We start from the raw sequence: 23,079 nt of genomic DNA on the forward strand, positions 1-23,079 counted from the left end.
AAAGGGATTCCTGGTATTTGTAATGTTCTTGTATATCCAGGCATCACAGTGTAATAGTAATTAGCACATCTGCCTCACAGTCAGGAGATATGTGTCAGTGGAATGTGTACCCTTACCTCACCAGAAGAAGTCAGCTGGGATAGGTTCCAGCTCATCTGTGGTCCTAATTACACAGAAGTAAATAGTTAATTTGATGACAAATGGGAATGTGATGAGATAGTATAGTACACCAAAAGAATGTTTTTTATTGTGAATGTACAACTAAACCCCCACTGATGTGAACAAGAACACAGGCTGGTAATTTGGCACTGATTGTACATGTGAGAGAATGTGTGGCTATGAAGGCCTCAGTGCATATGATCAGGAAGGTCCAGGTTATCATTAATGTGTGTGTGTGTGTGTGTGTGTATGTATACAGTTAAAGAAAGTAGTTGGTCATTATAAGCACCGTTACAAACCCCTGTATTCCTGGGGCTTCCTCTAGTTTGCGTCATAGATTAAAAGTGGCATGGATTATTACAGTATAAACAGAATTTACATGAACTATAGAGGCTATGGAAGCTAGCTGACTGAAGTTTGCACAGACATGAAATCAGATGGCATTGTACCTTGATGTTTTATACGGAAGTACAGTGCATTTGGAACTCTATGGTTGTGTTGCTAGCACCAGTAAATATGATTGATTCTGTAGAAAAGATGGACAAGCATAGTTTAAATATGCAGTAGGAGTTGTTCAAGCTCAGACATGGTTACATCTCAATAGTCCATCGTGGCTTCTTTTCCTCCTCTCGCTTGTGTTGTCACAATTTTCCATCTTTTGCGGAAAGGAGAAGAAACATGTTGACATGTTTGTTCGGTCACTTAGCCGAGAGGAGGAAATGAATTAATGTCAGACTATTGAGAAACATTATTTTCTTCCACTTGTGCACAGTTAAAAAAAAACAAAACAAAAACAGCCATTAGGGTTTTCCGGTAGTCCTTTCAAAGTGGCACCCGATTCCACATATCATCATACAAGTTAAAAAGCAATAATTCAAAAAGGCACATCTGAAGTTGTAAACGCAATGTGTTCTTCATTTAACCGATAGCTTTCATCATCCACAGAAATTGTATCTATGATATGTAGAATCATCTTTGGCAATCAAATGCTGCAGTCCCCACTCCTCTTTGTCTCTTTGATGGCAAGCCCTTCTCCTTGTTGGGGCGAGCAGAAGCCGCCCCCCAGCACTTGACCCACAGTTGGAGATGTTTGGCCTCTTGAGGGACGTGCTGGCAAACTGCCTGCCACAGTCTTGTGCTAGTTAATGGAGGATGATCTGCACCCTCATCTTCAGGATGTCCCCCAGTTGCCCTGTGAGGTAGTCTTTATCGTATTGGTCTTCCAGCTCAGCCAACTCCTTCTTCTTGTAGAGGGGAATGCTGCTGATCTGAAGAGAGTACGCGCCGGGGGCAAGGGTCTTCTTCTTGCTCAGATGCAGGTAGCTCACACCCTCCCTCTGGTTGATCTTAAAGTAGCCCTCCTCATTGCCATAGTCAATGCTGTAGCGTACGTGGTCAGTGAGGGTGGACAAGGCTGGCGTGAACTCAAGGATGCGGTCGCGGCTGCTCAGGTCACTGATGTTGAGGTGGAACTGCAGGGTGTCCTCAATGTCCATGCTGGCCAGGCTGATCATCTCATTCTCAGATATCTGCAAAAAATAACATTCAAACTTATTATGTATTGTGGGGTTTTTTTAGCACAGAAAAAAAATCACAAAGGTTGGGCTTAAGAAGGTGAGGCAAATTGGAGTGCACTACTGGACAGAAACCAGAAGCAAAGCAAACTGACTTTATTTTCCAAACAATCATGACAAAACTGTCTTGAAAGACAAGCTACGGTGTCAGAACGACTTGGAGTTAGTGAAGATTTTGGAAAATTTGATCCCTACTTTAGCAAAACCGTGTAAAATACTATATTTTTTTGTAGTATCAGTGTCAAATCTAAAATGGAATTAGATATGAATTCAGGCTATGGCCCCATTGTGTTATATAGTGCCAAAATCGTAGCCAAACCTAAACCAAAAAAAAAGTCATTATCGGTGTCTTTGTGTGGAGTTTGCATGTTCTCCTCATGCATGTGTGGATTTTCTCCGGGTACTCCGGTTTCCTCCCACATTCCAAAAACATGCTAGGTTAATTAACGACTCCAAATTGTCCGTAGGTATGAATGTGAGTGTGAATGGTTGTTTGTCTATATGTGCCCTGTGATTGGTTGGCGACCAGTCCAGGGTGTACCCTGCCTCTCGCCTGAAGACAGCTGGGATAGGCTCCAGCACACCCGCGACCCTCGTGAGGAAAACGGTACAAAATGAACAAATGTGGTAATCAGCTTGTTAGCGTTCAAAAGAGCCCAAAGCTATACGTCTACTCCAAATGGTTCAATGACAGCATAATATTTATTTGGGTTGCTGAAAACAGCTGGGATAGGCTCCAGCATGCTCAAGTGGTATAGAACATGAATGGAAATACAGCTCATTATGATTATAAACACTACAGATAAAATGTTGTCCATTATTTTCCTTTGTTTACTGTGAGGCTTCCTAGAATTACAATGTGAGGGCTTTTTATGTCACATGTCATATGATGTTATATATGTCATATGATCTGAACTGGACCTCTTCATAACAAAATGGTTAGAGAGTTACCTGCATATTGACTGACAGATTACCTGCATGTCATCAACAAATTGGTCCTGTGTTGAATTGCTGCTGCGTCGTTTGCGTCCCTTCTTGGGATAGCCATTGATCTTGCACTCATAGCATGCCTCAGGAGACAGAGAATTTTCATCCTCTTCCCCTTCCTGACCAACATTCGGGCCACCACTACCAAAAGCCAGCCCAGAGACACAGTGCCTGCAGCAAAAATAAAGGTAATCAGGCTGCTGGGAATATCTGCAGGCTGCTTTCAAACACTAACATACCCTTGTCCTGCTCTTAGGTATCCAGGCGGACACCCACAAAGGTAACCCCCGTCTGTGTTGGAGCATCCAAACTTGCAGGGGTTCTGTGTGGTGGAGCATTCGTTGACGTCTGAGCATCCTCCAGAAGTCTGTTCATAGTTGAAGCCTGTGGGGCAGAGGCAGCGGAAACTCCCCAGAGTGTTGTGGCATGATGCTCCCCCGCAGATCTGGCTGTTCAGACACTCATTCTCATCTGGGTCACAGGAAGTTGAATGGAAGTAAACAACCACAAGGTCAGTGCACTTAAATGACACAAACATTAGTGGGAACATTTGATGTGAACCTTATGAAAATGTGGAAAAGACAATTTATTATACAGCAAGATAAGACAACACGTCTTGCAATGCTTTGCTCACCAACACACTGGTTCCACTGGTAGTGCTGCAGGTAGCCTTGTGGGCAGCTGCACCGGTACCCACCCACTAAGTTTTGACAGCCATGTTGACATCTGTGGTTACCATCACACTCGTCCGTGTCTTTTGGATTCAAACAAGAAAGCATGTGAACTTTCTGTATTTGGTCAGCTGATATTGTGTCTTTCAGCTGTTTTCAGACCTTCACAGTTCTGTCCGTTGGGGTCTAATGAGAAGCCCCGCTGGCAGTCGCAGTTGAAGCTCCCTGGCGTGTTCTGGCAAACACCGTTGGCACCGCATAGATTTGGGTCTGTTGCACATTCATTGTTGTCTACACAGGGAGAACAAACAGTTCAGACAACTTAAGGAACAAATAGAAAATCATTCATTCATAGGCCACAAAATTAGGACTATTGACACAATTTATGGAGGTCCTATAAAACTTAATATAGGTCATATGGATTATATAACAACGTTAAAAAGCCACAGCATTTCAGTTTGTGCAGCGTCTATTTATAGTTTTTATGTAGTCTGAAAAGTGTCAATTTCAGTCAAAAATTTCAATGACTTCAACAGGTGCTTTCTCCTGCTTTCAGGCCCAATCAATTTTGTTTATAACATTAATGACAGACTACCGTATATCATTAGCCTGGGGTTATTTTGTGCGACAATTAGGAGAGCCTCTTGCCTCTGGTTGGATCTGAGGTCATGGGAGCTGCTTTATGTTTTGGCAAAGAGCTTGTGGTTGTCAGGACAATCCATTGCAGTGTTCCATAACAAAGACTCACAAAGCTGCACAACTACAAATAAGTATAGCCTAATATCAAACATAGTTCATTAACCAAGATCATGGCAGAGGCAGGTTTCAAAAGGTATTTTATGAGACATGACCTTGGCTACAAACAATTTGTGCGCACACTGGACACAGGAAGTTCCAAATGTGTGACGACTTAATATTGTTTATCAAGCCCATTCCTTTTAGTTATACAATGACACTACAGCACTTCCCGGGGACAAAATATTTACATGTGTAGTCAGTCCATGTTCTGCACGTGTTTTTTTTTTTTTTTACCAATGCAGGCGGTATGATGCTGGATGAAGCCAGGTGGACACTTGCAGGTGAACCCACCGATGGTGTTAACACACAAGAACTGACAGTTGTGCTGTTTTGTTGAACACTCATCCAAGTCTGAAATGGAAAGGGGAGGTACAAAATCAGCTTGTTGCTGTGATATATGTAAATAAAGAAGACAGAAGCTGTGAAGACTGATGAATAAAATAGTATAGGCAGTATATGAATAAACAAAGCATGAGGCCACAGTCTACTCAACATTATTGGAAAGCTAAAATGAAGGCTATTGTTGAATATTTCTTTGGTACTGTGTATGTGTGTCACCTCTGCAGCTTTTCCCATCTTCTTGAAGGATGTACCCACGCGGGCAGGAACAAAGATAGCCACCCTCTGTGTTCTTACAGATGAAGTTACAAGGCTTTGGTGCCTGTATGCACTCGTCCACATCTGCAATGAAACACGAGAGTGAGACAGCGTTTGATCTTTTCATCAACAATTCCATGTGAGCAGATGATGAGATGGACAGACTCAGGCATGTGGGCAATCTAACCGTGTGGTTTCAGCCCTTTACAAGGTTGCAGGAATGGGAACAGGAAGTAGGCACGGCAGTGAACGAGTCCATAAAGTGTGAAATGTACACTTACCCACACACTGAGTGCCAGTGATGTCTGCGGTGTAGCCGGGTTTGCAGGTGCAGCTGTATGAGCCTATTGCGTTGATACACTGGCCATTCTTGCACAAGTTCCCCATCACACGACACTCATCAATATCTGCAAAGAAAAAGCTAAAGTCAATACACTGAATTGCAGAAGAGTTTATGAATAACTGCGGTTTCTGTCAGAGTATCCTACAGGGACAATTTAATGAAATACAACATTTAGCAGCATCAGTACACGCCATTTTTAAATCACATCATTAATGTATAAATGCATAAATGTATAATGCATAAATTATTTGTACAAATTACTGTTTACGCTGTACATTATTGTTCATATTTGATGTAATCTATTTATTCTCCACATTATTATTTATTATTTATTATTACACGGGAGCCAGGCAACGACATTTTGTTGCCAATTACACTGCTCTGTTATTGTGCAATGACAATAAAGAAAGTCTATGTCTATGTCTATGTCTATGTCTATGTCTAGGTCTAGGTCTAGGTCTAATGTAACGCAGCACATTGTAGTGAAGTCTGTTTACTGTGAATTATAGCCACCGTAGTCCACCAACAATTGACATGCTGAGATGTGTTTATTGTATTCATAATACAGTATGGATGGTCAGGAAGTGAGCTAAATAAAATATGTAAGCAACCGTTCAAATCCACGGAGATACAAAGAACTACTACTAATTGTAAAGTGTATAGGTTTATGTTGATTTCTTCCTAATTTACACCGAAATCGCCCTAGAAGAAAGATACCTCTGCCATCTGTGGTGAAGCCAGTTCCCAGGGGACACATTTTCTTGAAGTGGGTGGTCCCAGGGAGGGGGCAAAGCTCACAGTTGTTGCCCCAGCCCCTGCCTCCATCACAGCAACACTCAGATTTGGTCACCATGTTTCTGTTACTGGATGTCATCTGACACAGAGTTGTCAGAACCTCAGTGAAACAGAAGCCCTCGCGGTTATCTGGATGTCGAGAGAGGAAGGGAATGTGAGAGCGAGACAAACCATCACACATGCAAACAAAAAAGAGGTGGCTAAAGGGAAGCAGACAAAACCACCCAGACAGGACCAGGACGTGAGGTGATAAACCACACAGCTGTATCACTAATGTCTGTCAGGGGCGAGATAGCGACTTAGTCTCGGTTTCCCTGGAGCCTTTCTCACAGGCTTCAGTACATCACTTTGAATCTGAGGTATATATTTAGATTTGGGAGGAAGCCTGTGAAAAGAGATGCTTTCCTCTATCTTGACAGTTACAAACACAAGGTTATTAACAAGATAGGAGACCGTCACAGACTGGGTGAAGTCTCCCGGAATTATGAAGAACTTTTTCCACTTTTGACCCACATACAGTTTCAAATGTAACTTGTGTAGAGCTGAATAGATGAGTATTGAACACATACCGATACATTCTGTCTGTGTGGGGTTCGAGATGAATCCCTGGTCACATTTGCAGCGATAGCTTCCCACTGTGTTCTCACAACGGCCATTTTTACAGATGCCTGGTTTGGCTGTACATTCATTCAGATCTGAAGTAGACAAACACAAAGACATGATCAACCGAATAATATGGTTGGTAATGCTGCACAATCCAATGAGATACAACACTGTACATATTTTGCAAATATAATAAAGCTTAGTTTTAATTGACAGGTATTCATATTACAATATGTATGGTGTGTGGTTTTGGTTTAGAACTATCTATTTAACTTAGAAATACCGTAACGTCTAATATTTTGTCTTCTCATCTAGCCAAATAATATCATAATAATATTACGACTGATGTACTATATATTATCATCTTTAGCCTGTGTCAACTTGGAATACTAACTGCAGTTTTCTTAGACACACAACATAATATTAATACCCCTGAATGTTTTTCCTTTGCATTAGATTATGCTAGAAGTTAACAAAATTCTTCTTAAAAATATTACTATATCTCAACACGACTTCCTAAATTAGTCTTTTGTCATTTCCAGCCAAAATATACCCCTTCAACATGTAATCGTATAATACAGAAATAAGTAACAGTTGCTGGTATACAGTCAATGTAACCTACCCGTGCAGCCATCTCCACCCGGATGGCGTGTGTATCCAGGTGAGCAGATGCACATATATGTACCAATGAGGTTCTTGCAGGTCATGCCTCGACTGGCGCAATCATCTATACCATCCTCACATTCATTCTGGTCTGCAAGACAAACAAAATATTACATATTACATATTCATTCATTCATTTTCTACTGCTTATCCTCATGAGGGTCGCGGGGGTGCTGGAGCCTATCTGTCTTAGAGCGAGAGGCGGGGTACACCCTGGACTGGTTGCCAGCCAATTACAAGGCACATATAGCCAAACAACCATTCACACTCACATTCATACCTATGGACAATTTGGAGTTGCCAATTAACCTAGCATGTTATTGGAATGTGGGAGGAAACCGGAGTACCCGGAAAAAACCCACGCATACACGGGGAGAAGATGCAAACTCCACACAGAGATGGACAAGCTCCTAGCTGTGAGGTCTGCACGCTAACCACTGGGCCGCCGTGCAGCCTCATATTACACATTAACAACCAAAATAATTACAGTAAGCATGCATGTGCATCACGTCCAACACAGATTCACAAATTCCGTGTAGCACAAGCTAACCCACTGAATACAATTCAGAGGGTTGTAGTGCATATGAATTAGTAAGAGAGTTGGTGGTCTGTTTGGATCTGTGATATAAACAATGACGCTATCAGACACTGAGAGGTTCCGTCTGTCTCAGTGCTTCCTTCCAAATACAACGTTGCTATGGTGAGCAATGCGTTCTGAGAAAGCGGAGGTGTAAACAGTCACTCGTACAGTTACAGTTTGTGTTTTAACTTCGCCCAAGACGGCGGCGAGGGATAGGCCGAGTATGTTATGTAACTTTATGGGGAGGCCATTATTCCTACTGGATATGTGGCACTTTGCGTAAGACTTTTCAAGTAAATGGAATGTGACTATTAGAAAGCATGAGTCACTGAGTGATGGTACCTTTACACATCCTCTTGTCCTCACGCAGCACGTAGCCTGTGGGACATTTACACTCGTAGGAGCCCACTACGTTAACACAGCGGAATGCGCACAGCAGAGGATTCTGGGCACACTCGTTGATGTCTGAGAACAAAGCACAAGAAGTCACAGAAAGTGTACAAGTCTGATCTAAACATAGAGTTAATTTCACATACCTTCGCAGGACATCATTGGGCCGGGCTCAAAGCCGTCATCACATGCACACTCAAACCCTCCGATCACATTTGTACATGTGCCATTCCCACAGGGGTTACCAATGTCACACTCATCAGTGTCTAGAATGTAAAATAACACATGTTAATACATGTTAAATACACACATTATGAAGAAAGAGAGCAACAGAGGTGGATGAGATGCACTTGCCTACACAGGCGACTCCGCTGATGTCGAGTCTGTACCCCATTGGACATTCACAGCGGAAAGAACCGTCTGTGTTGATGCACTGGCCGTTAACGCAGGGGTCATTGAGGCATTCATCAATATCTATATCAATTAAAAAAGTTAATTTGATGTCACAGGAGTAGCTGAGGATAAAGACTCATTGTAGAAGAACACATACCTTTTGGAACCTCATCAAGCCCCCGTTGATATCCCTTATGTTTACAGAGAGGGCGATACGCCTCTGGAATATCGCATTGCAAAAATTATTAATACAAAAAAAATGTCTTGGAATAATCCTTGTATTTGTGAGTTTTTGCTTGTTGTAAGGAGGCAAACATACCCTCTTCAGTGCCAGGACAGATTTCACAGGGATCTCCCCAGCCTTGACCGGGCATTCCAGTGCAGCAGCATTCTTCCTTAGAAGTATTCTGAGGCTTTGGAACTTGGCAGCGTCCATTTTCGAACTTGGTGTAGCAGTAGTTGATGCGTACATCTAAGGGGAAACACAAGCAAAAGAAAAAACAGCAGAGAAAAAAAAATTGAGAAATAACACAGCAAAGTGAACTTGGGTCTATTAAAAGATGCTGGATAATAAATATAATATAATAAACAAAATAATAAAATATAATAAATAATAAAATATATATATATAATTAAAAAATATAATATAATAAAATATAAAAATAATATATAAATATAATATAATAAACATCACTACCAGCATTTCTAATGCCTATTGATTGGCATGTAAATGTGGGTTATGCAATAACTACACTTTAATTTGAATGGGTAGAGAATAGGTCAAGGTAGAACACATTACTCTTTGATGGAGATCTGGATAAAAGTGTGGATACAGGATTGAGTTACAATGCTGTTGGTAGAACAATCCACAGGGTCCAAAATGTAATAAATGCTATGTTTTTCAACATCTCTGTCGAGTTTCAAGCTAAGAGCAGCAGCAATGACAAGAGTGTTATTATTCTATCCATTTTCTATGCCGCTTATCCTCACTAGAGTCGTGGGGGGTTGCTGGAGCCTATCCCAGTTGTCTTTCGGCGAAAGGCGGGGTTGTTGTTATTCCTAAAAGGCTAATTAAGTTTGGGACATCTGAGATTGGCTGATTATTTAATCCCTTGTGAATAATCAATGTTGCTGAGTCAGTCTCTCTGCTTGTGAGGATTGTGAAGACCTGTTCTTCCAGGCTCTTATGTGTAATGTGAAGCACATGGTCGCACTCTGTAGCTGTGGCCTTCACTGAACTCTACACAAATAAGCACTGTGACCACTACAGATTGCACACACGTGTGCACACACCTGGCAAGGACATGGACACCTGGTGGTGTGTGGACAGCATCTTAGTGGGTCAAGTTACTTTTGTCCACAAAACTGATGCTCCATTGGCAAATGGTTCCACGTATACTGCCACAAAAGGCTCAGTTTTGATTGGCACCATCAGAGAGATATTCATTTAATAGCAAGTGTAACAGGGAGTGCGTCTGCCCATAGCCACACATCTACTCTGTTAACAAAGGAAGTGCAGTTTTTGATTAGCGGGAGTCATGGCTAGCGATAGGGCCAAGGAGAAATCATATCTTCAAAATTGTTCAGGTCTCCTGTTTGGGAAAACTTCACCTAATAAAATATGTGTCAAGAAAAAAACTGTGCACCATATTGATGCAGTTATTAATTTTAAAGAATCGAACAGTGACTTTAAAACGAGATATGTACAGAAGCGTAGTTATGGCGTACCATTACTACCCTGCTGTATCGTTTGGTATGGGCTGCACAGTGGACGAGTGGTTAGCATGTAGGCCACACAGTCAGGAGATCGGGAAGACCTGGGTTCGATTCTCCGCTTGTGGAGTTTGCATGTTCTGTGTGGGTTTCCATTCCAAAAATATGCATGTTAGGTTAATTGGTAACTCTAAATTGCCCATAAGTATGAATGTTAGTGTGAATGGTTGTTTGGCCTCTTGAAGCCAGCTGGGATAGGCTCCAGCATACCCTGTGAGGATAAGCGGTACAGAAAATGTATGGATGTTGGGTATGCCTAAGGGAATATTAGACAAGATAAATGCATGCTAAAGTGCAATGTAAATTTCTATAGATCAGCCCTAAAATGAAATGGATTCATCCTTGACCAGTGTTTCACCCATCCAAAAAACCTCTTAGTCATATTTTTTAACATAACTTAAAATCAAGTTAATTGTAATTGATGGCTTTTGGCCACAGAAAATTTTGTTTATTTTCACTGACATGGTATGTAAAACAAGCTATCGTAGTTTTCCCCATTCTTTGCATGTCAATCATCATTTTGTAGAAAAGCAAGTCTTAAACAAGTGTGACAGGATTTGTCCTTGATCTCATTTATTGCCCATATTTCTCACCCTCCACCCAGCTCCTCTAATTCAACCCCCACCCTTCAGTCAAGCACTTTTGACACTGGGGACAGGGGCGAAACGCAAACTTTAATCCGCCTCCTCTGAAGAAATGATGTCATCACTTGAGTGTTTGAGAGGGAACTCCCTACCACTGGACTCAGCTCGCCCCCACCCAACCGCAAAACACGCACATGTAGCACATAAACACACACATACACAAGTGAGGAGATGTAAAAGTGATGGGTTCAGAGTCACCCTAGCAACCACAGAGCTATCAGGGGACACTGAGTGCTTTCTTGGCACAGAGGGTTGAAAATACACAGATACAATCACGCACCTCATCTTTAAGATGAGACTTTTGTCTCACATACTTACCTAAACATCTGCGTCCAGATGCAGACAGCTGGAAGCCCTCAGGACATAAGCAGGTGAAGCTTCCCTCCGTGTTGGAACAGGTTCCAAACGTACACATCTCAGGCGACTGCGAACACTCATCAATATCTGGCAAATAAAGAAAACAAAATCATAACTTATAGAGAATTTCACCCATGGGACCCTTTTCTGATCTACAGTCGGGGCGAAGGAGTCAAAGCGGTGAAGTCAATAAATCACAGTTTATTAAAATGTGATATGTGAACACAACATTGCAGGGGAATAACCAGGCTGTCGTGTGTTCGGCCATCACAATGACCAGCTGCTGCTCTTACTGATGTTAAGAATTTAGTGCTGTTCCTCCCTGCTTCCAGGAACAGAGCCCTTAACAGGAATGTGTCGAAGTCTGCCGAATATCTCTTCATCAGCGCCACTACATAAACAATCCAAGCATTCTAGTTTGGGTCCACTCCCACATGTGAGAAGTGGACGCAGCGCAGGCAGCACTCTACTCTTCTCTTGTCCTGTTCTCACAAAAGGCAGAAAACTACCATGTCAGTATATGTAAAGGTGGTTATTGCTTTCATTAATGGAATTTAACATGGCAAAATGCCATAACAATGCTATAAATAAAGGATGATAATTGATCATTTACATTATGTTCAGGAGATCGTCTGGCATCATATTTGTGGGCGACAGTGGCTTTGGAGGTATAGCAGTTCATCCAGAAACCAGACTGTTGCCAGTTTGAAGACCACCTTACCTGCAGTGCCAATGCAATGTTTGGTGTTGGTCGTAAAGGCTGACGGTGCAAATTGGCAGCCACATTTCCCTCAGTCTACCCCGAGTAGCTGTGACTACAGATGTAGTTTACCACCAGCAATGTGTGACTGTGGACTGACTCAGCAATGGATTTGTCATTGTAAAAGTGCTTTGGCTATCTTGAAAGTCTTCTTCTTTCTCTTTCGGCTTTTGCCTTCAGAGCAAATCAACCGCCTCCATCCAACCCTGTCTTCTGCATCTGTCCCTCTCACACTAACTACCCTCATGTCCTCCTTCACTACATCCATAACCCTCCTCTTTGGTCTTCCTCTACGCCTCCTACCTGGCAGCTCTAAACGCAGCATCCTTCTACCGTGTCAGTCTGGCCTCTCTGACTTTATCTCCAAGGCCTCTAACATGTAATGTCACTCTGATGTATTAGTTCCTGATCATATCCATCCTGGTCACTCCCAATTTGAACCTCAACATCCTCATCTCTGCTACTGTGGCACTGAGTTACTTGTAAGTAACTATATAAATCCAATCCATGACTATGATCCATACTCTACTAAGTGCTCTTGTTTGATAGTGTGTCAGGGTTTGTACTTTGCAATGCTAATATTGGGATGCTAATATTGTGGTGCTCATTTGTATCAAGCTGGATGTTACCTTCACAGGTTTCCTCATGGAGATAATATCCAGGTGGGCAGATGCATCTGTATGAGCCATCCAGATTAAGACAAGTTCCAGCTCCGCATGTACCAGGGTTGACAGCACATTCATTTATATCTGAGAAGAAAAGCATAAGTGGCACAGTGTAAAACAAAACATAAAGTACAAATGAAAGAATCGAGGCTCTTCCGTTTCTTACCCACACACAGTCGTCCATCTTGCGCAAGTTTATAGCCGTCATTGCAAATGCAGAAGAAGTTGCCCATGGTGTTCACACACTGCCCATTACGACACAGCCCCCTCTGGCTCGAACATTCATCAATGTCTGATCACATCAAAAATACCATTACAAATGACCACCAAATTGAAGCTTTCATTCCTATGCTTTTCCAAGAATGTGCATCTACCTATACAGTCACTGTTGTGTGAATTTTGAAATCCTGGGTAGCAGAGACAGTTATACGAGCCCACGGTGTTCTTACAGGTCCCGTTGCCGCAGGGTTGTCGCTCGCACTCATCCACATCTGAAAACAGTTATTTCAGTTTAAACAGGATAGAACTTTGGAACTCAGATATACTGAAGCAAGAGGGCACCAAAACATCTTACCAACACACATTGACTGGTCCCTCGTTGTTTTATATCCATTAGGGCAGATACAGCGATAGCTCCCAAGTGTATCAATGCACTGGCCAGGATTGCAAACACCGGCATTCTCATGACATTCATTGCGGTCTGAGAGACAAACATAAACAAATACATGATTGTTTTTTTTTTCTTTACCTCTACCAGTACATCCTTACTGAAACATTACAAGCAATCAAAAGCACCATAAGACGTAAGCACTGCAACAGCCCTGCATTTAAAGTGTTCCTATGTTAAATAATAACAAACTATTTTGAAGGACAAACTGTACCAAGACATTGTCCTGACTGAGGACTGAGGCGATATCCGGTTTTACACTCGCAGCGGTAGCTTCCTGGCAGGTTCAAGCAGGCTGCATTCTGCTGGCATAGTGGTCCATTCTGGCACTCATCAATATCTGACAGTAGAGGAAGAGACGTTAGAAGCAGTCACCTTTAGAAGATAAAGTCAACCAAAGTTTTACCTTCGCAAATCAGTAGCTTGTCATTATAGATGAAACCGATGGGGCACTCACACCTGAAGCTACCAATCATATTGATGCAGACTCCGTTCTCACACACGCCTGGGATTTCCCTGCACTCGTCAATATCTAGCACATAAAGCAAGACATACAATTTATACATATGAAAAAAAAGATGAATATTTATCATTCAAATATTGTTACCAATGACTCGTCCGGTAGTGATGTCGATATAATATCCCTGTCTGTCACTGCCGCACAGGAAGGCAAACTCATCTGAAAGGACATCCAGTTTAGTTTCACTCATTGTTCTGTGTTTAATATTATCTGAATGTGTGTATGTGTGAGTGACCTCACCATTGTTGGGAAGAGGACACTGCTCACAGGGTTTGTGCCATGCACGACCCATGTTATAGGAGCAGCAGCACATCTTTTTGGTCATATTGAATGTCAGCTCTCCATCACATGTCCCGTTGTCAGAATAGAAGTTCCTGTAACAGTAACTCTTCCTCATATCTGTCAAAGCAAAAGTTAATTGGACCATTTTTGGAAATTACAACCTGACTTGTGTAGTTTGCAACAATAATATATACAGCTGAAATACAGCTTCAATTTGAAATGTGCCATTGCAGGCATACCCATGCAATTGTTGCCTCCATTGACTTGCATGTAATCCACTGGACAGATGCAGGTGTAGTTTCCAATGGTATTGTAGCACTGGCCCGGCCCACAAATACCTGGACGCTCACATTCATTGATATCTGTATACAAAAAAATAATTTGATTGACATAAAGTGACTCAAAAAATAAAGTTTATACATCAGGGCACCATTATTTTTATTTTCAATCAAAGTCACAAGGAATAGTTTAATACAGTATAATGAACATACTGTATTTGCTTTGTATTCCAAAGTGAGATGAAAAGATTAATTCTATATCTAAACTGCATCTGTCTTCCATTTTTAAGACAGTTGACCTAGCTTAGCAAAAAGATTGAATGTGCAGACAGTATTTCAGGGAATAAAAACATGTATAAAAAGGTCCAGGGGAATAGTTTTGGATTTTTGAAAAACATTTGTGGTTCCAGAGCGAGTTGAGTGAAATCCAGTCATTTGAATGTCGGCATGAGTTGGGGCTGAAGATTACAATTTTGAATAAAACGTGCATGATGGTCACACCTCTGTAGCCAGCTCTTCTTGGCTGCAATTGGATACTGGCTGGAGGATGCAATAGATGTCACTCTCATAACATAGCAAAATCTTTGTTTAACATAGTCAACTTGTAGGTGTCAACTTGAGTCTGTGCAGTTTGTGTGTTTAGCTGTTTTAAATAGAAAAGATAAAAACAGAACATAACAGGCATACTGGTTGACTTCAGTGACATTTTGAAATACGTAATTCAGTGTTTTAGTAGTACTATAATGGTTCTGGTTATTGCTGGCATTTCCTACTGCCCTGCCAGTGGGTTTTATTTTAGAAATCTAAAGAGTTGCAGAGTTGCCCCCAAGACCAATGACTCTAAATAAGTACAACCCGCTGCTCCAGTGTGTCATTACTGGTGTTTGCTTGTTATGTTCACTACAGTAAAAATGTATATGTGTGCTTGTTTGCACTATAGCTTGTAGGGCCAAGCTCAATTCCTTCTATTGAAACAGAAAGACAAGACCAAAAGAGATGTCTCTGTGTATGTTTGCATGGAGTGTATGTTCATTTAATACCTTCACAGACTCTGGTTTCTGGGTTGAGAGCAAAACCTCTTGGACATTCGCACTGAAAGCTGCCAAATGTGTTGATGCACTCTCCTCCTTGGCACAACCCTGGCAGTTCCTGACACTCATTAATGTCTGTCAAATTAAGTACAAAAAAGTCACAATGAGAATGGGCTTTCTGAGCCAATTCATTCTAACTCAAAAGATACATTGGTGCTCGACCTTCCAAGATGACAGTGATGGGGTTTGGTCTGAAGCCCTCTCCACCAGGACACAGGGTCTTATACTCAGCTGCAGGATAAATCACAAAAAACATCAACATTCACAAGCTGAAGGTTTGTTTGGTGCAGCTAAAATACACTTCTGTTAGCCAATGCCTCAACTCCAGAGCAGAAGACATTCCCTGCAAGGGTTGAACCCATCTGCTGACAATTTTCACACAAGTTGGACAAAGCACTCTCATTTTTACCAGTAACACCAATTATGGCAAACAAACACACGCACACAGAAACATTTCATGACAGGGGGAGGCCCCCTGAAGCCTATTGGCAGAGTACTATACAACAACATCAAACCAGTCTTGACATTCAGATGGGATTCCTTACATTTCTACTGACTGTAATAATAACAGGAAACCACAAAAGTGCTAAATATCAAATTGGTTGGGTTCCTGTGACCAATACAAAATAGCTAACTGTCACTTCCGAAACACAGTCTCATGGCTCATGGTAACAATTTTGCTTGTTCATCAATGGCAACATCTTCTGTGTGGCAAAACCGCAGATGACATCATAATATTCCTGACTTTCATCTTCAAATGGATCATGAAGAGGCAATGTTAAAGCATGCCATATGAAAAAAGATGCTTGTTGACTCACTGGAGTTGACAGATGGACATGATTCACATGGATTTCCCCAAGCAAGGCCCAAAGAACAGCAACAAGACGCCTTAGAAACACCAACTCCAATCTCATTGGAGCAGTCCAAGTTTGCGGATGAATCTCCTCGGTAGCGAACATCCAAGTAGCAGCTTCCAGAGCGAGTGTCTGTTTGCATAAATAAAAAGAGGCAAAGAGATGTTTAATTTTGTCTTACTTACGCTTTAGTACAATAACAGAAAATAGATATCAAAATAAAGAAAAATAGTTGTGTCCCACCTACACAGCCCACCCGTGTGGGGTTGAGCTCAAAGTCTGCTGGGCAGTTGCAATGGTAGCTTCCGGGGATGTTAACACAAATTCCATTAATACATATGGTGGGGTCTGCACATTCATTGATATCTGAGGAATACAAAGCAACATGTTTGGGTCATTTCCATATCCTTTTAATACACAAGTGTCAAAGAAATGACATATTGTGTCAATAATGTTCTGTTTTGAAAGCGTTAACGGGGTTTGTTGAAGTGGGTTATGGTCCTCATACCTGTGCAGTTGCCTCCACTCCTGTCCAGCTCATAACCAATGTTACATTCACATCTGAAAAGTCCTATAATATTTTGACAACGTCCATTGACACAGATGTCATCAAAAGTACATTCGTCCAAGTCTGTAAAGTAGAAAGAGAGATGAACAATGAGAGGTACAAGAAAGAGAGAGCATTCGTGAAGGTTTCTCTCACTTCCACACTTTGGGAACAAATTCTACATTTGATCAAAGTTAGTTAAATTTGTCATATTTGTCTGTTCCATTTATCACCAGCAGTTCTATTGAAGCTCGTTACATTTGGCTGAATTACTAGCACCTGTAATCAAAAATCAATTACTAATGCTCCAAGCTCGGGCATATCGGTGATGATGTATTGGAAGATAAAGGGGTTTGTTGGAGGGTGTGGTCTTGCTTTGTTATAATTGTATTGTGGCAATTCTAACCCCACCTCATATGTAGAAGATATCCGTGTCGACAGTTCCTGACATAAACAGACAGAGACAAGCAGACTAAAACAGTGAAAACTGGTTCAACTACAAGCTGGAACTTTTCAAATTATTGTTAAAATCTTGTCTCATTGCCGTGGACCCAATCTCGTGCATCGTCTTGTCTCGTAAGTTGGGTTGAACTGAACAAGAAATGCTGCCAAGGATTTCATACCATCACATTGTTGTTATAAAGAAGGACTGAATAGGTTATTTCAGGATGTCTGACACATATGCACGATGATGCGGTCTGATAGCTCAATTAGATTGCGAGATGCATTTTTGCCTGCTGTGTGAATCACACTCATCTGCTCCCTGCAGGTCTTGTGTTCACAACACGACTGTTGTTAAGGTCAATTAATTTCTGTAGTGTACATGCAGCTACTTATTATTTCTCTTTTAATCAATCCATGAAATTGAAAGATTAAACAATGTGTGTCTACACTTCCTCAGACATAATATAAAATGAATCCATCAGCCCACCCGCCATCCATCCATCCATCCATATATATTCAATACTGCTTATCCTCGCGAGGGTAAACCAATTATTATGCTAAACTGACCTTTTAATGAAGTTGTGTTCTAAAGCGTGTCTTTGCTGTTTTTTAGGTGTGTCTCTGCAACTAAATCCAATAAAGTCATTGTGAATAACTTCTCAGGTCTCATTTCACTATATCATGAGTCTCATTCGAAGACTGTTTGGATGGATTTCTCTCCAAGCAGAGAAATAAGTGACCATTCAACTGTTTTAAATTGGTAAACAATAATGTATGACAAGGACTGTGATTCAAGGGTCTGTTTTCAGGATCATTACGACAAACATTTCCAATGTCTTACCATTACAAGCCTTGCCATCAGGGGTGGAAATGAAACCCATGTCACATTCACAGCGGTAGCCCCCAGGCATGTTCAGACAGTGGCCATTCTCGCACAAGTTACTGTTCTCTGCACACTCATCGCTGTCTACAAATGGAAAACAACACAAGAAACACAGCCTGAGAACTAAGCATTCAGGTACAGCAGTAGTATGTTTGATGGGAGTCAGCTGCTGGTTTCCATGTATGACCTGAGCAGTAGAATCCGTCCCCAGAAAAGCCTTCCTTGCATGCACAGCGATACGAGCCCATGGTGTTGAGACAGTCCGCATTATTGCTGCACATATGTGTCCCGTTGGAGCACTCATCCAGGTCTTAACATGAGAACATTCAAACAGAACACACTATTAAGTGTACAGTGAAGAGACTGCTGATACAAAACCTGCTTCAGCTTTACATCATATTAGCAATTACAAGTTTGAAAAGCATTTACATTTTAACTCCTGCATGAAAATTTCAAAAAATAAAGTTTAGATTTGCAGGATCCATATAATGTATAATGTGTGAGTACCTGTGCATTTAAGGCCATTGCCAATCCAACCTGCAGCACAGTGGCATTTGAAGCTGCCTGCTGTATTGGTGCACGTTGCATGTCTGTCACAGTTATGTGCTCCAATTTCACATTCATTGATATCTGTTAAAAAGAGGAAAAATAAAATGATATTGGCATCATGGTTAAATGATTTATAATGGATATTTAATTCCAGTGTGTGTTTGCAATATAGAGATGAGTGCATTTAGCGGAACAGAACAACCCATTGGCTTACTACCTTCATCCAAGGAAAGATGAGGTTCAGGGATGAAGGCATTGTTGTGATTGCTCAATCACAAGAGGTTTAACCATGCCTAGATACAGAACAATAGCTCTACTAAACTCTGTAAAATCTGATTGAGACTGCACGGTAGAAACTGAGATGAAATCTCTTCCACAGGGGATGTTGGAGGGTGATCTCTATGGTCACCTTTCACAAATTTAACATAACAAAAATGCTATTACCGTTAATTTTAGATGTACTGTACAAGGTATATCTGCCACACATTAATCCTTCCTCATTTGTGAAGGAAGTGTTGTATTTATATAATAGCAGAGGTTAACTTTGAATAATAAAAGAACAAACTCAGGTAAACACTAAAGATCAAACTGTCAAGCAGCCTAAAAACTCAGCTTTTCCTAAATATCTCATCAGCATGTTTGTGTATGTGCAGTAAGTACAGGAACGGCATCCATGCTGTGAACGCACTCAAGAGATGTTGGTACTCATTAGATGAACTCTCTTTGAGGCTACAACTGGAAAATATTTGCCAATTAGAGATCAGGTCTCTATGGTTTACGGTCTCCCCGAGGAGAAGGTATGGCTTATTTACACTACATTTGATGATGGGGTTAATATGAGGGCTGGGAACAAACACATCTCCATGGATAACAGATAGAATTAAATATAATTTTCCTCAAAGGTTTGATGTTAGACAGCACATTAAACAGACACTCATTTCCATGTGGAAATATAAAAGATAAACAAGGCTTGCTGCATTCCACTGTGTCAACAACTACAGCTGGTGTCAGGGATGAGGTTACATTTAACAGGGCAAATGTTTGACAGATGATAGGCAAACAAATAAAGGAAAATCTGCAACCTGTTTCGTACCAGCTTGACTTCCTGTCTACAAGTCAAAATGTTTGCGATTATGGCCACCATTCTCACAACATGGCACTGCAGTAACACCTGTGGCGGAAAATTCAGCCTGTTTAACACATCATCTTGATTTTCTCTGGAACAGCTACGACACCACCCAGCTTGTAAACCACACTTGGGCATCTCCACCCATCCAGAGTTTAGACAGACTTATCTCCTGAAGACACCTAAATACAAAAAATGAGTAACACGCAGACCCTTCCCTGAGGGTATATGTGCTGTTGGGGTACATCTGACGTATGAACCAGGCAGAAGCATCATAAACAGCTTTAACAGATGTCAATAACCCTTAAACATGCAAGACGGATGATAGGATGCATGATCACAGTTTGTTGAATGGAAGCACTGTACATACGTACAAATAAATGTCTTCTGCACTTTTTTTTAGCTTGCAAGACATGTGTAGTGTGTGTTCATATTGTATTATAGCTTATTACAAGCTGTTATAATTTAATTTCAAATTGTGGAGACGATGTTGTTTGGTCTAGAGCAGGGGTCGGCAACCTTTACTATGAAAAGAGCCATTTCACCCACTTGCCCACTAAAGAAAAATAGCCTGGAGCCGCAAAACGTTGTATGTTTAAAACAACATTGGAGGGAAAAAAAAAAGACGAGTTGGAGTACTCTTGCTAGTACTGGAGATAAACTTTTGTTTTTAAATGAGCTCTAATTTATTTTTTCAGAATTGTCAAATAACTCATTAATAATAACTAATAATTAATAACTCAAATAACTCAAAGTATTACTCATTTCCCTTCATGTTAACCTGTCAGAGAGAACTGGATAGCATCCTGTCTGCTCATTCAGTCACCAGTCAGAACTCAGTCAGGATGCATTCATGGTCTCACACAAAGTTGGATTTTTGTAAACTCATAACGAAGATGTGCATTTTCACCACTCGGGTGCTTAAAAAATATTCAAGCATTGCAAAGGGAGCCGCAACAAAGAGACTGGAGAGCCACATGCGGCTCTGGAGCCGCGGGTTGCTGACCCCTGGTCTAGAGATAGCGCCACTGAGAAAAAGACAGGAAGCAGAAATGGAGGTAGCAGAGATCAGGATGTTGAGGTTCACATTGGGAGTGACCAGGATGGATAGGATCAGGAACGAATACATCAGAGGGACATTACATGTTAGAGGCCTTGGAGATAAAGTCAGAGAGGCCAGACTGAGATGTTTGGGACATGTCCAGAGGAGAGATAGTGAATATATTGGTAGAAGGATGCTGCATTTAGAACTGCCAGGTAGGACGCGTAGAGGAAGGCCAAAGAGGAGGTTTATGGATGTAGTGAAGGAGGACATGAGACAGGGTTAGATGAAGGCGGTTGATTTGCTGTGGCGACCCCTGAATGGAAAAGCCAAAAGAGAATGAAGAAGAAGGAGGAGACAAATTTGTCCAAAAAAGAATAGCATGTTAATTCTGAGATGAATTACTTTCTTCATTCCTTGGTATTCCAGAGGTGAAATTCCACAACTGTGTTTGCGTCCCTGCTACCATGTCTGTACTGTACTGGATATTTTAAAAGGATTCCAGTGCCTAAGTGTGGCTAGGTTTAATCACACATCAAACAAACCATGTTTATTTGGGTCTGAAGGTAGACGTGCTGCTGCTGAGTGTGCGTCTGACTCATTTTAGCAAGATGAGGCCAGATAAGGTCCCAATCCAAGCTGTCAGCTAGGCCTCTGTTAAGAGCCATTGTAAATCAGACTTCACTCGGACTTGATGAGCTATGAGTTTAAACTCTATCAGGCTGGATGACCTATGTATTTATGTGTTCTGGAGCCATCTCGGGTGATTACATGCTGCAGAGTTCTTCCAACCATCACATAATGTTTAACTCACCTTAATGAATGAGCAGCAAAAGGAACAAACAAAGGTGCAATGTGATACATGCATGCTGTGATAGATGCATCTGAAATAAGATTGTGACCTCACTGCTCCTGCTGCCGTTATGTGTCTTCATGAATGTTCTCACATTGGTGAGTAATGCTGGAGATGCTTCCGATCAGTCAGACATTACCATTGCATTCTCTGTTGAACGTGCTGTTCACCATAACCACAAACATGCTTCTCATTTTCTTCCTCACTTTCACTCACGTTGCACTGACAGTGTGTTTGTGTGTGCGTTCATCACCTGTACAGCCTGTCGTTCCTTTGCGTACGGAGTAACCCAGCTCACAGTGACAGATGAAGGATCCCTTAGTGTTTTCGCAGTTCCCACTCAGACAGATGTTGGGGTTTAGCTCACACTCGTCCACATCTTGAGAGGAAGCAAGAGGAAACAATTGCAATTAAAGAATGAGCATGTGCTTGGTTTTAATGAGAAGAAAAATGGGCACCATTCAAAGACCCATTCAGAAGCGCTCAAATCATTGTTGTGAGGTTTTTGTTTTGTTTCTCAGTGGAAGCAGACATCTAAATGTCAGGCATTCCTCTCCACCGCAATGTTCACTTTAATGTCATCAACATTACTCACTGCTCTCTTACCACTCTGAGTCATAAAGTCTTATTCTCATGACACATCCTTTGGATAACCTTTAAAAGATCGTTAATCCCCACCAAAGTGTTAATCTGCTGTTTTATTTCAAAAAGTAAGTTAAAGTTTTGAGTATTTTAAGAGTGAAAGTATATCAATTACCAAGGCAGGTCTTCATGTCCTCAGACGACATAAAGCCATCAAAGCAGAGACATTGGTATGTTCCTGGAGTGTTGGTACACTGGCCTCCATCACAGATATCTGGGCTCTCCTCACACTCATCAATATCTGAAAAGATTGAAAATTAAGACAAACAAAACTTCAAAAAAGCCAATCAATTGGAGTAGGGAGAGAGCAACTCCAATAAGAAACAGTTTCATGCAGTGATACACATTTAATTATCAATAGATTTTTGTGGAACACATTTTATTGAGGGTCAGGGGAGCTGGAGCCTACCCCAGCTGACTAACAGGGCACACGATAACTCATGAAATACAATTATGACAGTACGTATGTATAAAGTATAATACTTACGGCTGTCAAAGTTAATGTGTTAATGACAAATTAACAGAAATTCCCTTTGAGGCTATTTACTT

General features: G+C 41.3%; 1 protein-coding gene across 3 annotated transcripts in view; it reads right to left on the reverse strand.

The window, feature by feature from the left end:
- Positions 1-222: 222 nt before the first annotated feature.
- The window catches only part of fbn1 (fibrillin 1), a 63,503-nt gene continuing 40,646 nt past the window's right edge, over positions 223-23,079 (reverse strand). For all 3 annotated transcript variants that reach the window (XM_058089481.1, XM_058089480.1, XM_058089479.1), the window contains 36 exons: positions 22,646-22,771; positions 22,142-22,267; positions 18,826-18,948; positions 18,506-18,628; positions 18,277-18,402; positions 16,953-17,075; positions 16,688-16,810; positions 16,409-16,576; positions 15,753-15,821; positions 15,540-15,665; positions 14,461-14,583; positions 14,180-14,338; positions 14,027-14,098; positions 13,826-13,951; positions 13,634-13,759; positions 13,327-13,452; positions 13,127-13,243; positions 12,919-13,044; positions 12,717-12,836; positions 11,289-11,414; positions 8,873-9,025; positions 8,711-8,773; positions 8,515-8,634; positions 8,307-8,426; positions 8,113-8,235; positions 7,150-7,281; positions 6,494-6,619; positions 5,847-6,053; positions 5,068-5,193; positions 4,748-4,870; positions 4,424-4,540; positions 3,554-3,682; positions 3,355-3,474; positions 2,960-3,191; positions 2,708-2,891; positions 223-1,688 (listed from right to left, as the gene is read on the reverse strand). In XM_058089481.1, the coding sequence (XP_057945464.1) occupies positions 1,302-1,688; positions 2,708-2,891; positions 2,960-3,191; positions 3,355-3,474; positions 3,554-3,682; positions 4,424-4,540; positions 4,748-4,870; positions 5,068-5,193; positions 5,847-6,053; positions 6,494-6,619; positions 7,150-7,281; positions 8,113-8,235; positions 8,307-8,426; positions 8,515-8,634; positions 8,711-8,773; positions 8,873-9,025; positions 11,289-11,414; positions 12,717-12,836; positions 12,919-13,044; positions 13,127-13,243; positions 13,327-13,452; positions 13,634-13,759; positions 13,826-13,951; positions 14,027-14,098; positions 14,180-14,338; positions 14,461-14,583; positions 15,540-15,665; positions 15,753-15,821; positions 16,409-16,576; positions 16,688-16,810; positions 16,953-17,075; positions 18,277-18,402; positions 18,506-18,628; positions 18,826-18,948; positions 22,142-22,267; positions 22,646-22,771 (4,916 nt within the window). In that variant the 3' untranslated portion in view covers positions 223-1,301. The remainder of the gene's footprint in view (positions 1,689-2,707; positions 2,892-2,959; positions 3,192-3,354; positions 3,475-3,553; positions 3,683-4,423; positions 4,541-4,747; positions 4,871-5,067; positions 5,194-5,846; positions 6,054-6,493; positions 6,620-7,149; positions 7,282-8,112; positions 8,236-8,306; positions 8,427-8,514; positions 8,635-8,710; positions 8,774-8,872; positions 9,026-11,288; positions 11,415-12,716; positions 12,837-12,918; positions 13,045-13,126; positions 13,244-13,326; positions 13,453-13,633; positions 13,760-13,825; positions 13,952-14,026; positions 14,099-14,179; positions 14,339-14,460; positions 14,584-15,539; positions 15,666-15,752; positions 15,822-16,408; positions 16,577-16,687; positions 16,811-16,952; positions 17,076-18,276; positions 18,403-18,505; positions 18,629-18,825; positions 18,949-22,141; positions 22,268-22,645; positions 22,772-23,079) is intronic.

This window comes from Doryrhamphus excisus, chromosome 12, assembly GCF_030265055.1.
Source record: "Doryrhamphus excisus isolate RoL2022-K1 chromosome 12, RoL_Dexc_1.0, whole genome shotgun sequence".
NCBI classification, from domain to species: Eukaryota; Metazoa; Chordata; class Actinopteri; order Syngnathiformes; family Syngnathidae; genus Doryrhamphus; species Doryrhamphus excisus.